Source organism: Microtus ochrogaster, chromosome 1, assembly GCF_000317375.1.
Source record: "Microtus ochrogaster isolate Prairie Vole_2 chromosome 1, MicOch1.0, whole genome shotgun sequence".
Taxonomy (NCBI): Eukaryota; Metazoa; Chordata; class Mammalia; order Rodentia; family Cricetidae; genus Microtus; species Microtus ochrogaster.
Window position 1 is genome coordinate 52,755,309 of NC_022009.1, and position 19,958 is coordinate 52,775,266.

General features: G+C 40.9%; 1 protein-coding gene across 1 annotated transcript in view; it reads right to left on the reverse strand.

Moving 5' to 3' along the window:
• The window catches only part of Sp4 (Sp4 transcription factor), a 59,111-nt gene extending 39,180 nt beyond the window's left edge, over positions 1-19,931 (reverse strand). Inside the window, exons 1-3 of the mRNA XM_013347022.2 lie at positions 19,703-19,931; positions 19,181-19,290; positions 17,124-18,678 (exon numbers count right to left, since the gene is read on the reverse strand). Of these exons, the coding sequence (XP_013202476.2) occupies positions 17,124-18,678; positions 19,181-19,290; positions 19,703-19,709 (1,672 nt within the window). The 5' untranslated portion in view covers positions 19,710-19,931. The remainder of the gene's footprint in view (positions 1-17,123; positions 18,679-19,180; positions 19,291-19,702) is intronic.
• Positions 19,932-19,958: the final 27 nt, after the last annotated feature.

The window sequence follows — 19,958 nt, forward strand, 5'->3', positions numbered from 1 at the left end:
ATGCTTGAGTGTGCAAATGTGTTCTCAACAACTCTCTCCACCTTAACCTTTTCACTGTTTGGCAAGACTGCCTGGACAGCCAGCTCTTAGGGTTTGACTGTCTCTATAGAATGACCATGCCCAACTTTTTACATGGGTGACAGAGATCTGAACTTAGCTCTCATGATTGCTTGACAAGTACTTTATCAACTGAGTCATCTTCCCATAGACTTATTTTTTATTATAATCCACTGGCCTCCCTTATCAACAACTCTCCCTCCTAATATCTCTATTCATAATACAACTGTTTGGCACAATTTATCAAAAAATGAACATGGGGCTGTGGAGATGACTCAGCAAGTAAAATCTGCTATCTGAGCAAGTCTGATAACCCTAGTTCAGTCCCCAGAAGCCACGTAAAAAGCAAGGTGTGGAGGTATGCATGAGCAAATCCAGCATTCCGAAGGCAACACAGGAGGCAAAAACAGGAGAAATGTCCTGGAAGCTTGTATTGCAGGCCAGCTAGTCTGGAACATGCCTGCAGTAGCCAAACAACCAGAGATGTCGTCTCAACAGAGCAGAAGGTAAGTAACAACTCTGCCACACTGACCTCTGACCTTCACATGTACACCATGCTGTTCCCCCACTCTGTCTGTCTGTCTGTCTGTCTCTCTCTCTCTCTCTCAAACAATTTTACAGAGTAAAAATGCAGAACAATGTTTACTGGCTTAATGGCTGTTGTAAGTTTCTATGTTTGCAAATCTACTGCTGAAAACAGAATAAAACAATAAAATCATTTAAAAAGCCGGGTATTATATCAGGTAGCTAAGGAACATACTGGGGTCTGTCATTAAACAGAATATATGAAATAAAATTTAAATAAGCATATCAAAATTGAAGTTTAGCTTTTCTAGACGGAGAAACTATTCTATATATTGGTTTAAATTTGTCAGCCAAATCGCTATCCCCAGACACTACTTCCCTAAGAAGGAGAGAAGCTGGCACAATTTGCCTACAATTAATTTTTTTTTCCTAAAGAAAAGCTTCTAATACTTGAATGTGCTTTTGAGCCTGAAGGACTAAAAGCTGCATTGTCTTGACATTGCCAACAACTAAAGATTTGATTTGGATAAAACACATCTAATATGGGCTTCAGTTTTTGTTGTTCTTATTAAGCAAAGACAACTGAAACACAGGTAACACACTGGAGTTTGAGTCTAAAATGTACCTTACACGTTTGTTTACCTGTTCCCCTGCTGATGGCACTATTCTGGGTTCTGGCGATTGTTGGGAGATGGTAACACAATGCAGGTAATATTGGTTCCCAGTTCCCACTTTCTGTGCTTGTCTGCCATGAGGTAAAACACTTTGTCCTCCATACCCTCCTGCAGTCATGGTGTTCAGTGCGTGGTTGGTTGGCATCATGCACTTTGGCAGAATGTCACGGCTGCATGCATGTACATATTGGCTTACACACACACACCCCTCAGCAACCTGATTCAATTCAGATACCTTCAAAAAAAAAAATCCCTTAACTCTACTTAATACTATTTCTTAGTTATAAAATATTTTGACTAAGAATAGCTTTAAAAACAAAACAATATTATAATGATTCAAAATAATCTTGTTGACAGAAAACAGCCACTGAAGAGTTTGTTACTTACAGTTTACAGGAAAAGGAGCAGAAACCCTGCCATGGATTTGAGAGGATGCACAGGGGGCAGCAATGGGTGAACACCAGGAAGTAGAAGAGGACAAACTGTGGGAAAGAACTTAAGTGTGGTGTCTGCAGGAAGGAGCTTGTAGGACAGGGTAGAAGAATTTGAATCTGCTTGTTTGACTAATTTAAAGGACTCTAGACCACGGATGCTGCTCCTTTCTAGCCATCTGGTGGAGCATTGTAAAAAAGACAGCTCAGATGATGAAGCCCTTGCTACTTAGCATGAGAACCCAAGTTACACCCCAGCACCTGGACATGTAAATGCTGGAGACAGTAGCCTCTGCTTGCAATCCCAGCACAGGGGAGACAGAGCAAGAAAATTCTAGAGTTCGCTGGCTGCCCAGCCTATGTGGATCAGTGGCCCCAAATGCATAGCTAAATTGCTCCAGGGGCAGTCCTACCATGGCCAGTGAGGATCCAGATAGCAAAGTATCATTTTGAGATCTTAATTCCATAAACAAGGTAGAGGGGACTGCAGATAATTCAGTGGGTAAAAGTGCTTGCTATGCAAGTACAAGAATGTGAGCTTGAATCCTAGCACCCATGAAAAAGCAAGTATAGTCAGGAGTACCTATAACCCCAGCAGTGTGTATGTTGTGGGAAGGGTGTAGGAACACTGGTGTTTGCTGGCTAGCAGCACGGGCCTTGCTTTAGTGAGATCCTATCTGAGGGGAATAAGGCAGAGGGACACAAGCAGGACATCCACCATCTCCTCTGGCATCTACACATACCTGCACATATGTAAACATTCATTGCTGAAATAGGTGCGTTGGGGCTGCATCCCCGGCACCCGGCCATCCGCATGGCTAGCTTTATCCGAAATAATTACACGGAAACTGTATTCTTCTAAACACTGCTTCGCCCATTAGTTTCAGCCTCTCATTGGCTAGCTCTTACATATTGATCTAACCTATTTCTAATATTGTGGGTAGCCCCATGAGCTGGCTTACCAGGAAAGATCTTAACCTGTGTCTGTCTGGAGTGGGAGAATCATGGCGACTCTCTGATTCAGCTTCTTTCTCCCAGCATTCTGTTCTGTTTACTCCGCCTATCTAAATTCTACCCTATCAGAGGGACAAGCACGTTCTTTATTAATTAACCAATGAAAGCAACAGATAAGATACAAGACCCACCTCCATCAATTCATCTCATAGACACACACATACACACAAACAAAATGAAATATCCTGGGGTTGCAGAGTTGGTTCAATTGTTAAGAACACTTGCTGTCGTGCAGAGGGACCTGGGTTCAGTACCCAGCACTCACACACAACTCAAACCATTGTGACTTTAGTTACAAGGAATCCCAGCTTCCTCTTTCAGACTTTTCAGGCAGCAGAAACACACTATACCTATGCATACATACAAACAAAACACTCAAATATATAAAATAAAGATGAATGAACCTTTTAAAAGTGTGATGGCTCTTGAAAACTAACTTCTGAGGTTGAAGCTCTGGCCTCCACATGCCCATACATGTGTAAATTCATAAGGGGGGAGTAATCAGGGTACAGATTTATTTGTACTGGAAATTACATTGGCAGGATAACTACCGTCTCTACAAACTTGGCTAACTATAGGAGAGGCAACCACTCCAGGGCCAGTAGGGTCCCAGAAAGCAAAACATCAGAATACACAAACATATGCTTAACACACCTACTTCAGTGAATCCACAATTAATAAAAACTCAGAGAGAGAAATTGGAGTTCAACCTTAAGGTCTAAAAAGCAGTCAGCTACCGGTTCTAACCTCTATCTCAGTCTGAAATGGCGATCCTACATCCAGGAATCTCAAAATGAGACTGAGCCTGAGAGCTGTATCCTCCCGTCTTAATTTCTCTCTAGGGCTGGCATTAAAGGCCTGCACTGCCCGATTTCTATGGCAACTAGTGTGGCTACTGAGATTAAAGGTGTGTGTTATTGCTGCATGGTCTATAAGGCTGGCCAGTACGGCTGCTTTACTTTTCTCATCCTAATAAATAATAATAAAGTTTTATTTATTAAAATCCAAGTGAAATACTACTACTTAAGGTAAGTAACAAAAATATATTTTTAATGCTTGCTATATATTATCACTCCTCCAGTTATGAATTTAGATCACCATCTAACAGGAATACTAAAAACACACACATTAATTCAAAAGAGGAAAGGAAAACACAATAGTAATAAGATATCTATTTAATGCTCTGGCATTTACAAAAAATATATTTTTACATATAGTGCTCAGTAACTCCTGGAGAAAGACTGTCTGTTAAGTAGACATAATCTTCAGTCAAGGAGCACAGCAGACCCCACCACATGCCAGACAGTAACTGGCAGAACAGGGGACCAACAGCACAACATCCCTTCAGCTTAACCTGAATCTACAAACTACATAGAAATAAAGATAGTCATTCCCAATCACCAAAGATTAATTTTAATTGCTCAATGATCTTACTGTAATGGGTGTGACTAACCTAATGAAAACACATGAGACACTTAATAACTAATAAAACACAAATCTTTTACTAGAAGTATGTGTAAGTGGGATACTAACAGTTTTTTCTTTAAGTTTCTATAACAGCGGTGTGCTAGACCTCAACATAACCTTTGATGTATATTTACAAAATAGCTTTTATTTCTCAGCAATCATTGTTAATTACATAGTTTAAAATGTGTTTCTATAAATTTGGATTAACCTACAAAATGAAATCCAAGCAAATAAAGTACTTAAAACTGCTTCACAGAGTGGGGATAATATTAAACATCCTCACCACTAAAATAATTATATGAGGTAATTAATGTAGTTTCTAATTAACTATAATATATTTAACCACAGCACAATATACAAATGGTTCAAAACTTCATGTTGTACATGAATAATACAAGCTATTTTATCTGTCAATTAAAAATGAGTAAAAATTATAACTAAAAAGTTTTAAACTACAATCTCCATATGTTGTCACTATTCCATTTCTGGAAAGTAGTCTCACAGGAAGCCATTTTATTCAAGCATTCATTGGCTTTAATGTAATCCAGGATTTCACTGTCTTGCCAAGGTTCAGTTAGAGTCCAGGATTACACTCCATTTGTGTGAGCAGTTCTAAGGCCACAGTAACTCTCCATGCTCCTGCTTCTACCAGAAAATCACAAAATTCTAGCAAATCAAAACAGCACCCTGCTCTGAGGAGAATATTTAGGCTATAAACCAGCTGTGACAGTCTTTAACAGCTAGAAGAGGAAGCAAAAAGCTTACTTCTTTTAAAGTGAGAACCAAGATCTACCTAAGATGTGGCCTCTAACTTTCTACATCTTACAACAATGTGGTAAGTTCCTTAGTATACCTAGTCATGAGGAGCTGCAAAGACAAGAAACACCCTAAATTCCTTCAAGACTGGGCCTGGCTTCTGTAAAGGCCACAAAGCAATACTGGACTAGTGACCTCTCTCAAGGTTACTATGACTGTAGCTCCTGACACAGGGACTTGTTGCTTGCAAACTAGAGAGCTCAGCTCTAAGCAAGCACAGTCCCTGTGTGAAAACACAGCTAGTGCCTCGTGAGATCACATACTCCAGTAATTCCAGCACTACAGAGGCTGTGGTAGCGAATTACAAATTCAAAACAACTCTTGGCTATACAGCACATTCAAAGATGGGTATTGAAACTGTGCCCAAAACTAAGGAAATCAAAACAAAAATGTTGACTGTCTTTGAACAATCATCTTTGATGTATCTGATACCATGGATGTTAGAGGGTTTAGGTAAGGGCTAAATGCCAAGGGTTTGGGGACCTCACTCTCACTATTTGCTATTCCTCGGGCTGGATATAGGCATATTTACAAGGATGCCAGCGAATGAATCATTTCCTAAAGCATTCTGAGTCTGTAACAATGACTCAAACCTAACTACTCTCTAAGGGAGAATAACAAGACACATTAGATTCGCCAAAACAAAAACAAAATCTTAAAATTTCTTGAAATATTGATAGGCCTCATTCACAGTTAAACTTCAAACTAGCAATGATTTTCCTTCTGACCTCTTAAAAGAAAGTGAAGTTCAACCTGATACACATTGTACCTTTAAATTACAGTATTTTAACACTAAGTGAAATGTCTCTGGTTAAGATTACAAATGCTTAAATAAAAGAACCTTCTACCAAAGTCAAACAAAACCAAAGAGCCACGTGGGTGGTGGCAGACACCTATAATACCACCTCAGTACTTGAAAGGTAGAGAGAGGAAGATCAGGAGTTTGAAGCCAGACTGGGCTGTAGGGAACCATCTCTCAAATGAATAACAAATAAAAGAGGAGGAGGACCAGGAGCAGGCAGGGGACAACTCTGCCATCAAGACCCCATTCCCACCAGTACACAAGTGTTTCACGGCAGAGACCCTCCCCTACACATATCAGTTACCACTGTTCATCCCAAACTGATTATGAAGGAAATGTGTGACTTTCTTTCAGTTTGTGACCTAGTTATCACTACCACTGCAGACAGTTGCCAAGGAATCATTTAAACATCACTGAAAGCCATCTGAGTACTTGGGTTTCAGAGTTTTCTTTGTAATTTTAAGGGCAGGGCAGGAATGTGAAGTGGTGAGTTGATCTTTAATGAATATCCCAAACTGAGTTGGTATTTTTAATTATAAAATATGGTTTAAATACACATACAATGCAATCTCCTTAAATTTTTCATCAATGTTCTAATGAGCCAAAGTATAAGACTGTAAATGTATAGAGGAGTATATACAAAGGCGAAAATATACAAAATAAAACATGTAGAATAAACATACATACCCCCTCCCTACATATGTATGTTTAGATGTATCAATCAATCTATTTAAAATGTAAATTCGATTATCACTGGTAATTTATAATCAAAAGACTGAAGAAATTTCTAAATCTTCTCATGGTAACTACAATTCCACTGGTGTCAAAGATTTCTTAAGAAAAACACACAAGAAAAGTTTTAAAACTTAGATAGAATTTGGGTTCTTTTTCCGTGTCTTCATTCACTAATTCTGTAACAACTAGCAAATTATTTTAACTTCCTTGGCCTTGATTTTGTCATTTATTAAAAACACTAGAAGTTGGGTATTATTAGATCAGTGGCCGAGCATATACCAGATAAGGCCCTAACTCAATCTCCATCCAGGAACACGCACACACCCATACAAAACAAATCCTGGGCTTGGGATGGATGTCAGCAGAGTGCTTGTCTACTAAGTTCGGGACTTTGCATTTGGTTCCCAGCACTGCAAAGCAGAAGAGAACGAAAGCTCCTACAAAGAACCAAAGAATGAGAAAACAAAAGTTAAGCAGAACAAAATACAGCCCGTGAGCTCCTGCACCAGCCAAGGTGTGTCACACCTTGTTTACTGTGAGACGCGAGAACAGCAGCCCTGCTGCCTAAGCTCATGTCACAGAAGAGGACTCACAGGTTAAAGACTACGAAATTCTATGTAAATAGTTCTTACAGTCACTGGGCTTTCTTAAAGTTATTCCTTAGTGTTATTTCCTCCACAGAATGAACATGTTCATCTTTTAAAAACATGACATGTCATTTCTAATAAAGGGAGTCATGAAATGTAAAACATTCTTTGTAGTGTTGTGTAACTATTAATGAAAAGGAAATATAAAACTCTCACTTATATTCTTGCAAGGTTTGTAGGATGATTTTTAAAATTTACTCAAGGTTAGTGTGTGCATGTGTGTGTAGCCAAGAATATATTACTACTAGCCTGAAATTCCCAACCTAAGCAGGATTCAAAGTCATAAAATGTGCTTTCTAGTCTACTTCCCTGTGTGGTATATGCACTCTGTCCACAAAGGGGGCCAAAGAGAGTCCTCTGCTGAGGACCCAGGGACTCATTATCTCGCTGGGTAGATTCTACTATCACAGTCACAGTGACACATATAACATGGTGCCGCTCACCTCCAACAGTCCATGCAGAGCCTCAGCCCTGAGGCCTACTCTCTTTACAGCTTTGCTTTCTTGTTCTGTATGTATCTACCTTTGCCAGTCTCGCCTGTTTCTGAGCTCTCCTGATATGTTCTCTATTTCCAAACCAGTATGTAAAAGTACAAGCTTGCAAGCAGATGCAGATCCATTCAAGCGTATCATGTACTTAGTCTTATATCCCTGACACTAGCATCCTTTCCAGAAAAGTGAATACTTCCAGGGTAGCACAGGCTGAAGCAGAGCAGACATTTACTTTTTAACTACAGGGAAATGCATGGCTTCTCCTGTACTTGTAGTCATACCTATCCCTGTAGCCTTGGTTCTATTTGGATCAAAGCTTTCTGATCTCTGTTTTACAAATTTCTTTTAAACTCTAACTCATAGAAATCCAAGCACTGACACCTACAACAGAGTTTCCCCTTGACTACTTTCCAGTCTTCTAGGGAATGGTACTCCGTGGAGCGCTTGCTGTAACCTCACACAGATAGTTTTGATTATAGTCTATAAAAGCCCTTTCTAAACACATTATCTGGCCTCATCTATGTAACACTATGATGCAAAGGAATGGATGTCTATCACTATTCGACAAGTTTGCCTAGTAACAGCTAATGGAACCATTAATGAAGAGCAGTATCCAAGCAAAGTCTAAGTTTTAACTCTTAGCCTTGTTATCTGTGTCTGCAGGAACCAACAATAAAGCCACTACAAGAACCCACTTCTCTGATCAATGGAAATAGAGTACTTCCTACCTTCCTAAATGTATTACTATGCCTGAGATAAAAGAAGATTCATATATTTAACTTACCACTTTTTTTCCTTACTCAAAATGTCCTTTGGTCTGAAAGTTTAAAACAAACAAACAAACAAACAAACAACTTCCCTAGTAGATATTTTGAGTTCATAAAAAAACAAAAAATAGAAACGAAAGAAAGAAAAAAGAAAGAAGGAAAGAAAGAAAGGAAGGAAGGAAGGAAGGAAGGAAGGAAGGAAGGAAGGAAGGAAGGAAGGAAGCAAGCAAGCAAGCAAGCAAGCAAGCAAGCAAGCAAGCAAGCAAGCTGCACATTCTGGATCTGCATAGTCCAGGAGGTAAATAAACAACGCTGTGACCGCTTCATGGGGTGAAGGCTCAATTAGTACCCTGGCTTTTCCAACCGTTTTCCTGATTCAGTCACAAAAGAGTGAACACATTGTTCATACTAAACTACAAGTTCAGTGTTGGATAGTACACTAGATGTGTGAAGATACTAATGCTTTCTCATTCATCAAATTAGAGAGGAACTAACAGAAAACTAACACAGAGGGAGTCTAAAAGTAAAGGAGAGCAGAAAGATACTTGTGAACTGGACTAGAGCTGGTCTTACTCCACTTCTACCACAAAAAAGGTAATGCCACCCTAACTTCCCGATCATTAGCTATAAGGACCATAAGTTTAAGAGTTTCTGTGTGCTCCAGTCATATGCTAAACAGACAGACCCAATATAGGACCACACATCCAAATATCCATGCTCTTAGGTTTTAGAATTAGATCCAATCAAACTTTCTGTATAGCGCAAGCAATTCTTCCATAATCTACAATCTCTGACTGATGGGTAATCAGCCTTTAACAACAAGAGATAACTACCTAAAGAAACCAATCATTCTATTGGTATAGCTCTTCTCTGAAAGGTGGGACACAGCATATTCTGTTTCCCACGCTCAAATCCAACAGAACCACTTCCACCTTAGGAACTGAAGACAGTAGCTTGTTTCTATTTAACAGTGAAAACCCGCACTCTGACAATTGCTAGGATTAACTGTTTTCATCCCAGGAATCCTTGCTATGATCATCAGCTTATTACCATCCCAATAAAATGTCCACCCAAGACTATATACAGCAGTGCAGCAGCAGTCTATAATCAAAGTTTTAACTCAAGCCATGATAAGCCAGTAACTAGTCCTGTTGCTAAAGGCGGGCTTTTCATCCTGTAGGTACATGATTCCCTACTTTAAGTGGAGTATATTATCTGCTTTACTTATCTCCCCACTGATCCTTCCAGCCTATTTAGTGCTCTGACTCTCGATTCTATATCCTAACATACCGGCGCTATCCTTCAGCCTTTTCTCATTTGTTAATTCAGTAAATAGGGCCATTCCTTCAGCCCTGTACTTAAAAGGCAATGGGGGGAAAGTTACACTGTATCAAGGATAGAATCTAAGAGCAAGGCAGTAGACACTGCTACTATGGTTGACAACCAAAGAATTTTTCATCCAATTGTGTACCCATCTATGAGTCTTTGAGAAGTTACCACCATATTGAAATTAAGATATAGTATAATTCTTTGTGTGGTGGTGCACGCCTGTATTCCTAGCACCTGAGATGAGAGGCAGGAGGATCAAGAATTTAAGGCTGGGTATGGCAATGGCTGAGCAAGTATAGGTGATGCCACCAAGCCCAAAGACCTGAGTTCTATTCCTGACAGGATGAGAGAAGTGACTCCCACAAACTTCAGTCACTCTCCATATACGCTAAGCTCCCGCTTCATAAATGGAACTTTGAAATGTAATTTTAAAAAGTTCAATACCACCTTCCACTACACAGCCAGTTTCAGGACAGCCTGGGCTGGATGATGCTATCTCCAAAATCATAAAATAAAGCAAAGACAGAAGGACACCACTGACATTAACTCCACGTGGATGTTTGAAACCTCCATAGTAAGCCCAAACTGTAAACTGGGGTGGCCACTTGAGACCGCTGTGTGAGATGAGTGCACAGGACGAAGAATGAAAACAAAGCAGCATGACACTCTAAGAATACTAGCAAAGCAGAAACTCATACTAATACCAGGTTTTCAAAATACCTTCAACAACTGGTAAGGCTCTACATCACAGCAAGAGAAACACGGATTATTTAAAGACAGCCTTCCTCAGTGGCCTTACCCTTGCAGTCGCTTATCGCTAATGTATTTGTTCCCAAACAACTAAAGCTCAGTGAGGCAGTCAGGAGAGACACAATACCTACCCATAAAATGATATTCTGTGCTTTAATATTATGAATACAAATTCAGCACAGAACACATATTAGCTACCATAAATGCTTGCTTTCTTCCTCCACAAGTACTACTTTTTAAAATGTTCGTATATGATGGGCACATCCAGGGAATACTAGACCAGGGAGGCAGTGGAAGGAGGGTAAGGTCAGCCTGAGCTTTCTAATGAGTTCAAGGCCAGTCAGGGCTACATAGCAAGGTCCTTTTGTCATTTTTAAAAACCATTTCTAGTGGACTGGAGAGATGGCTCAGAGATTAAGAGCACTGGGTCTTCCAGAAGTCCTGAGTTCAATTCCCAGCAACCACATGGTGGCTCACAACCATCTATAGCAACATCTGTTGCCCTCTTCTGGTATGCTGGAATTCATGCAGGCTGAACACTGTACATGTAATAAATAAATAAATAAATCTTTTTTTAAATCCATTTCTAGCTATTGTTTCAGGAAAGATATACGTCTTTGACCTGAGGATCATACATAGAACTTACTAATATTATTATTATTTTTGTTTTTTTGTTTTTTGGTTTTTTGAGACAGGGTTTCTCTGTGGTTTTGGAGCCTGTCCTGGAACTAGCTCTTGTAGACCAGGCTGGTCTTGAACTCACAGAGATCCGCCGGCCTCTGCCTCCCGAGTGCTGGGATTAAAGGCGTGCGCCACCACCGCCTGGCACTTACTAATATTATTAGATACAAACTCTTTTATTTCTTTTTTTTTTTGAGATAGGGTCTCTATGTAGTCCAAAGTGGGCTGAAATTAACAATGTAAGCTAGGTAGACCTCAAACTCATGACAAACCTCCCGCCCGAGGCCTCATCTAGAGTTCTAAGAGTATCAACATGAGACCCATGTCCTCTTAAACTTAGACTTCCAAGAAGTGAAAAATAATACTGTCTAGTTCCTACATTAAGTTCAGTAACAGACCCGGATAGCTATATCTTTCAGCAATGTTTTATTTAATATGCCAGCACTGAATATCCAGGTGACATAGGGACAGTCTATCCGTGAGAAGACAAACAAGATAATTCTAATTCTCTAAGTCCTAACTTCAGTCTTATTTTCTCATGTGCTAATAGAAGATTTGTATAAGCTAGAAATACAGTGGGAAAACAAATGGAGTCAAGATGGCGTACTCTGCTGGAAGATCCATGTCACTCAACTTTCTGAACTTGTACCTTCATTTCTAAAGAGGGCTAGGAATGAGGGTGGGAGAGAAAGCTTGAGTATATCTAAGTTACCTTAGCAATGCCAATTTCATTAATCTTTTATCTCACCAAGTACCAGTTCCTTTGACACAACTTGCTCATTCACTCAGCAGTAAAAATGGCACACATTTTGTACATCCCAGAGCAGAAAAGCACACATGTATGGTCTGAGATCTGTTTCCCCCCTCAATCTTTATTGTCAATCTTTAATGAGTCATCCCCAAAGTACTTAATGGAACATTGGAGAATCTGACCCACATTTCTATCTTCACCTAAAATAGTAAAATAAAATACCTTTAAAAATAGACTTTCACGGCAATATGAAAAGGTCACAACTGTAAGCTATAATCTCAAAGATCTTTTCCAACTACGAAGCTATCACCTGGTAAATCTGTTATTTCTGCAAGATTTACCCTTTGGCATCTCCCTTAGCTTCCTTTTCTATCTCTCTTCAATCTGTCTTAATGTGTGTTCCATATTCTTCATACTCTCTAAATTAGAGACTGCAAAACAGCCAGAAACACTTGACTCTCTGCACTCCTGAGAGGTGGATCACAAACTCAAGACCACCTGGGCTTAAAGTGAGTGTGAGGCCAGCCTGAGTTACACAGGGAGGCCTTGTCATTTAAAAAACAAATAATTTGAAAAGGAGATGAGAAGTGTTCTTAGCTCCTCTGCCTGCCAAGGCCTCACAGGGTTACTTTACTACTGCTGTGATGAAGACTACTTGGAGAGGAAAGGGTTTGTTTGGAGTATATATCTTTAGTTACAGTCCTTTGAGAAAAGTCAAGGCAGGAACTCAAGCAGGGCAGGAACCTGAAGGCAGGGGCTGATGCAGTGTGTGTGTGTGGGGGGGGTGCACCCACAATGAACTGAGCTCTCCCACACCAATCACCAACTACAAAATGCCCTACAGTCCTGCCTGCAGCCCAATCCTATGGAGTCATTTTCTCAATTGAGGTTCCCTCCTTTCAAATGTCTCTACCTTGTGTCAAGATGACATGAAGCAAGCCAGCACAGATGTCCTTGCAAACTAAAGTGGCTTTACATGGAGTATTTTTTATCTTCTATGGGAAAAAAAGCTTCTGGAGGCTAAAGGTCAAACTGGTAGTTCAGAACGTGAACTTACATCCCTTATGATGAAGTTCAAGGTATTTGAAGGTTTTAGTGAAAAAGTAACAGAATAACTGACTGTCTGAAAAGAAAATGATGAAGCGTAAGTATGAGGATGATATATATATATATATATATACACACACACACACACACACACACACACACACACACACACACACATACAGGTATGGTTTTAAGAAGTTCAAAAAGAAAAAAAAACGAAAAATACTATCTGTTATCTATATTAAACCGTAAGCCACTTTTCTACTTTGAGTAATGCAGAAGAAAATGTAGATGTTAAAAAGTTAATTCGACTAAGTTAAATTTGGACTTTTAAATTAAATGTAAACAGTCATTAAGAACTGGCCTTTCCATTCCTGGCTTTATATTACATCCCCAGGTTTGAAACCTTAATTCCCTATAAAGCAAAGGAATTATGTAAGAGACAAGTTCTTGGATTGTCAGCAACATCTTATCAAGTCTCAACCTCCTTTATGGGAAAACCAGCATAAAAATTTCAAGTTTCTACTGAAATTGAGAAATAATCACTTAATCAAGCAAAAGGCTATGGCACGACAGTGTGGACCACTCAGATTCATCACTGAAGCAGAAACCAACAGTACCCATTAGCTCTCGTTTATAACAAAACAAAAACACTAGAAAGCATTGTGAGAATATTGGAAAAACCTCTATTTTTACTTAACTAAAACATATCTCAAAAGCTCTGCCTGACTCTGCCACCCCTACTGGGATTAAAGGTACAAACCACCAAACATGGCTCAAATAAAGGTTCATAAACTCAGTTGTTATCCATCGAATTCTTCCCAACAAGAAAACAATGTATTGGGTATATACTTATGTACATAAGTCTTTAATTATAACTACACTCTTAACTGATTAAATGCTGGATGCTTAGCCTAGAAATCAGAATTTTCAGACAAGAGCAAAGAAAGCAATTTTTCTGAACAATATGCAAAGGAAAAAAGCTTGTCATTTCAAAAACTTGTGAAGCTCTTCAGCTTCAAAATCGGGGTCCATTCAATTTGTCTTGTCCGATTCTTCCTCTCCCGTCCATATCAGACCTCCTCCACTTCCTGAGAAGGCAAAGGAGCCTGAACCATAAGAGATGTTCAGTCTTGCTCATGAGCTGGCCGTTGTTCTGTCAAAGGTAATTAATTCTTCCAAGCGCTGAGATTTGTCAAGAGCATTTTCTTACTTATAAGCAGAGGGCCCAGGCACGTAGCTCAGCTGGTAAAGTGCTAGCACCGTGATCCCATGGATCCATGGGTACCTCGGGCAGGCGGCGCACATCTGCAGTCCCAGCACTGCAGAGGGGATGAGGAGCGGTCACTCACTCACGGCCTGCTTTAGCTACCTAGAGTCTGAAGGCAACCCTGAACTGTGTGGAACCGTGTCTAAAAGAGAAAAGTTAGCAGGCTGAGGGCAAGGCTGGGAACAAGGAAAGTGGGTACAGTCACTTAGAAAGACTATCATCTAATACCCAAAGGCAGCACAGTAGGGGAGCAGTGCCTGAGAGTAATTGAGTAGCAAACAGAATTTTGAATGTTCCCAAGACAAAGAAATGACAAACGTCTGAGGTGATGACATAAGCACCCTGATCTAATCAATACAGTGTAGAGTATTGCAATATCACATTAGACCCCACAACTATGTACATGAATTATGTATCAATTAAAAGTAAAATAACATGTTAATTTAATAAACCTGTGAATATTAACAGTAAATATTTTTCCATAAATTCAGCGCCACAATTCTGGAAAGGAAAAGGTTTGAAATAACAGAAAATGGCAACCCAAAGTATTAACTCTAAACTAGGGCTCATTTATAAAAGGGATGTAGGCATGCGTTCTCCCTCTTCTTATAAAGTGTTTAGTGTTATGCTTCTAGTGTATTTTAAAAGTAAAAACAAAAGAAATTAATGAAAACAAAGCAGTTTCATTAGATTCACTGTAACCACTCTGGAACATTGCTCCCATGTTCCGAACCGTCAAATACTGTCCAGTTTGCTAGGTAACAGGATAAAACTGCCAACAGTTAAACCTAAATTAACTGTACTCAACTTGTGGAAATCTGGTCTACTTCTGCTCTTTATACTACAACCATCTCTTAAAGTATCAACAAAATTTTAAATGTTGGCTTTCAGCAGAGAGGAAAGTCTTCGTGTGTAGACTTCACTTAAGCAGATCTCCTAAACTATGCAAACTCTAAGTAAAAATTATAGGAATAACTATATCTAGTAGGAGTGTTCGTTGGGGTATTGTGTGTAGTGTGACTAAAATGGCTGTCAACCAAACATTGGGCTCGTATTAACTGGCTTAGCACCACCTGCTCCCAGTTCTGCCTTCCGACTCACTGTTGATTCTACCTCTGCCCCCAAATTTTACACTAAAAGCTTCATCTTCCATTGTTTATAATGCACAATTCCAGGAGTTGGAGTGTCAGAATACTGGATTACCTTCACATTTAGTAAGAGAGAATTTCTGGATTGCACAGTATTAATTAGAGAGTAGAAGCACTGGCCACTTCTCTAGCCCACTGGATAAACTGCTCAGTGCCATGAACCACAATTCACTAATGTTTAACAGGCAAGGTGAAATGTAAATAAAATAACTTCTGCTTTGACAATGCAAACTATTATTCAAAACACCAAACCCAGGCACTGTTCTCAAACACTCCAGTTAGTTTTTCGAATGAGCAGGAAATATACAGAGTAAGGACTGGAAACAGAACCATCACTTAGATACTTGGGTGCTAAAATTTTAGGTGAAGAGTCACACTGAAAACACTGACAATATACACACAATATTCGAGGTAAGAGCCACTAGCTAAATGCGGTTACTTGAATAAAACTTAGACTTGAGTTCCTCAGTCATGCTACTTTTACCATGTATTACACGCCTAGCCACTGTGCAGAACTAGTGGACAGCTCTGGAGAGGACAGACACAGCATGCAAACATCACTCAAAGTTCTACTGGGCAGTGCTGCAGAGGCAAGAGATAAAAATGTAATCAGGTTCTCCTGAATGGGTAGGCTCTCTATGGACAACTTTTAAGTGTTCATCGGCTTGAGTTTCGTGGAAAAAGAACCCATCTTAATTTTTCTGCACCTCATTTTGCAAAAGGTCATTCAAAAAGGACAGGCATATCCAATCTTAAAATATCAGAACAGAAATTTTTATTTAACAAAATTTGAAAAATCAAAGGTACTAAAATCAAAGCAAGTTTCTACCAACTCAGAATCAAATAAGTCTAAGTACAATAAGACTTTTAGTACACTTAAGACAGCTCCCCAAAAAGATTCTACTACTTACCAGAACTAGGTTTTGAAGTACTTTAGATGTATCTAATTCTATGCATAAGAAATAGCAACTGTTTCTACAGCTGCTTTAAAAACAAGATGGTCATCATTTGTTCAAGTCAGTGACATTTTACTACCTCCAGCTTCGCTTCTCACTAACCACATGACACCTTTAAATAATTCAAAAGGTTTAATAAGGACCTTTTAAATAAGACTTTTTAATAAGGACCTTTTTAATAAGACTTTTCCCTAAACTTTATACATCAAGTACCATTAAAGTCACACTCCTGAGCTAATTCTGAGTGGAGCAAAAAGAAGATATGGAATTTACGGAAACAATTTGTAACTTCAATTACTGCAACAGTAGCTAGTTTAAAACTGCTCTAGACACTACAGGGAAAATGCCTCAAAAACAAAATGCTGAGACAAGAGAAGGCCAAGTTAAAAACCTTCTTACACAGAAATGGCATTTCAACAGACTCCCAACCATATCCGAATTCAAGTTAAGCCTACTTTCCATCAAGAGGAGCCGAGCTCCTCTTCCGGAAGAGTTCAGTGTACTCAAACATGATCTCTATAATTATGGCTCTAATCAGACAATATTGCTTTATGAAATAATTTAAATTATTAAACAAATTTGACACACAAAGCTACAGAAATCAAGAGACTGCACGGATAACAATATATGGTTGTGGTGTAATAGTCCAGCTTTGACTACTCACCAGATGTGTACCTCCGAGGTGTATCAAATCTAAAAGTGAACCTGGAGCAATAGCTCTGTCACTAAGCCCTGCTAATAAGAGAGTAAAAAGATGTAGCTTACCTGCAACACTAGTGATTGTTACTGGAACTCCCTGAACTTGAACGCCCGCAGCACCCAGGTTGGCAACGCTCACTGTCTGAAGGTTAGGCACTGATGCAAGCTGGGCAGTGTTCAGAGTTATTGGGGCACCAGCAACAGCCACAGGAGCAATCTGAGCAAGAGTTGTGCCACCACTTGAAGACACGGGGGTGATGGTCAGCTGTTGAGATAACCCAGCATTTTGAACTTGCAAATTTGAAAGACTCTGAATATTCTGAACCTGGACAGTTTGCCAGCTGATTTGCCCTGAAGGTGTTAAAGTTGGAGCCCTGATAAGCACCTGAGTCGGGTTGACAGCTTGAAGTTGAACGTTCTGCAAAGGCTGCTGCTGGATGGTCTGAATGGTCTGCCCTGACTGCAGCTGAAATGACTGTGGTGGAATCGCTTGAATGATCTGCTGCTGAGGCTGCTGGATCTGGATCTGCTGCAGGATCGGCTGGCCCACAATCTGCACCTGCTGGAGAGAACTGGACTGATCCTGGGCAGTTTGTATCCCATTGGGCTGAAGCTGACTGGAGCTCTGGGCTTCAGACTCTGTAGCAGCAGGTGTCTGCGATTCTTCAATGGTGCGTTCAGAACTACTGGCTGATGTGCTTGCGTACTGGCCCGTATCTGCTGAACTCACTAATGTGTCACTGCTCGTTAGAGATGTGGATGCAGTGGTTGTGCAAGTAGTCGAGGAAGAGGGCGATTCAGGCATAGTACTGGCAGAAGCAGTGGTGGTGGTGGGCGTAGAAACTAATTGATTCCCATTGGAAGTCCCACTATCAGTAGTGGTGGTAGGCTGGCCAACTTGTCCAGTCCCTCCTCCTGCAGTCACGTTATTTATCACCGGCAAAGCTAAAGTCACTCCTCCAATGTTAATCGGTAGGGTTGTTACAACTTGAGCCTGAGTACCAGGCAGGGTCTGCAACTGCAATGGTATTGAAACACCAGGTCTAATTTGTACTGGAACTGTCTGATTTGCCAGGTTCTGAGCAAGAATATTACCAGAGGCTGTCCTGTTAGCAGCAGTGAGGATAGCTTGATTATTACCTGCAGAAATGAGCTGAATTTGACCCTGCAAATCCTGTAGAGATGAACTACTAGTTGGATTGATTTGAATTTGCTGACCTTCCACAGTCTGAAGTTGGGGGATCACTTGGTACTGTACACTACCACTTGGATTCTGGACTTGTATGACTTGAAACTGATTAGGGGTAGAAGAATTACCTGATTTAGTTTTTGTAGGAGACGAACTCCCGTTATTACTGCTGGAAGAACTAGATGAACTAGAAGCTGCTTGAGAAATGTTATTTTCCTTTGAAGCGGGAGGAGTGGAGGCAACAAGTTGCCAAGCGTTGCCAGCAAGCTGCGTCGTCACCAGTTCTAGCTGCTGCGGCTGGCTCTGAAGTTGGACCAGTCCTTGGCTTGGGTCTATAATAATCTGCTGCTGTCCGGTCGCTTGATTTTCACCAGGAGTCCCTATTTTGCTGCAAGTAGCTGCCAGTAAAGCCAGAGGAGAGGGCTGAGAGTCCTACCCAAAATGGGAGGGGAAAGGAGAGGGAGGGGAAAAAGTGGGCGGATTTAGTGGAAGACAGTAGTGGGAGGGGGTTATTTATTTTGAGAGCTCTAAGTATCAGAACATACTCAACAGGCAGCAGAATTAAAAGGGAAATATGAACAAAAGCAGGTAGAAGCTATACGAATAAGAATGCAAGTCCTGTTACATAAAGTTTAAATTAAAAAGGAAATTTCTGGTAAACTTTCTTAAAGTGTTATTCTTCTGAACTCAAAAATGCCCTTGGGAAAATAGACACTGTTTTCTACCAGTCTGAATTCCTGGTGAAATTCTAAACATCGTTATAGCTTCAACTAGGGGAAATACTCATGAATTTACAATTTAAGTTTCTCACAGAGATGCTTTGAGTGGCTAAGCATTTTTATTCTGTTCTTTACTTCTGGGTATTTAGAGGGCATAACTCCCTGTGTTCCCTAAAGCTTCCTGCTGAATTTTTTTTTTTAACATTTGCTTTTACCTGGGAGCCTGAGGTTTTGGGTTTTTTATTGTTATTCTCTGGCTCAGAGGTTTTCCCTCCTTCTGTAGCCATCGCCGCTGCCGCCTCCTCCTCCTCCTCCTTCTTCTGATCTGCAACAACCCCCCCCAACACACACGACAACAGGTTATGAGGATTATTATTATTCGTTCTCCTCCCTACTTCCCCCTCCCTCCTTCTGAACATTAATCTCCATAAACCCGCGAACCGTGCACACCGGCAGGGGGTGGGGGAGAAGGAGGGGAAGGGAGGAGGGGGCTCTCACAAAACGTGGTTTGAAACCCGACCCATAGGCTCCAGAGCAACACCCAGAAGGAGGTTGTTCTAGCTTAGACATTAAGACAAAACACAGCCCTCCTTCCCTCCCCCTGGTTCCCTCCCGCCCTCTCCTCCTCCCCTTCCAGCATCTCGGCGGCCCCGGGGGAGGGGGAAGCGAGCAGGGTCTGGGGAGGGAGGGACAGAGGGAGGCGGTGAAGGAGACCGAGGGGGGTGGAGAATACGTACCGCTCATCCCGCATTAACAGGACAAACCCTCACAGAGACACTGGGATAGAGGTGGGTGGGGGTGGGGGCGAGGCGGGAGGAGAGGCCGGTCCCGCCCGCCCGGGGTGGCTCGGAGGAGGCTGTAGCTGGCACAGGCTCTGCCTCTTTTTCCGCGAATGGCCGCCGCTGGGCTGTGGCGTAGCAGCTCCTCTCTCCGCCCGAGCCCGGCTGACTCGCCCTTGATTGACAGCGGCGGCGTGCGGCGCGGGCGGCGGCG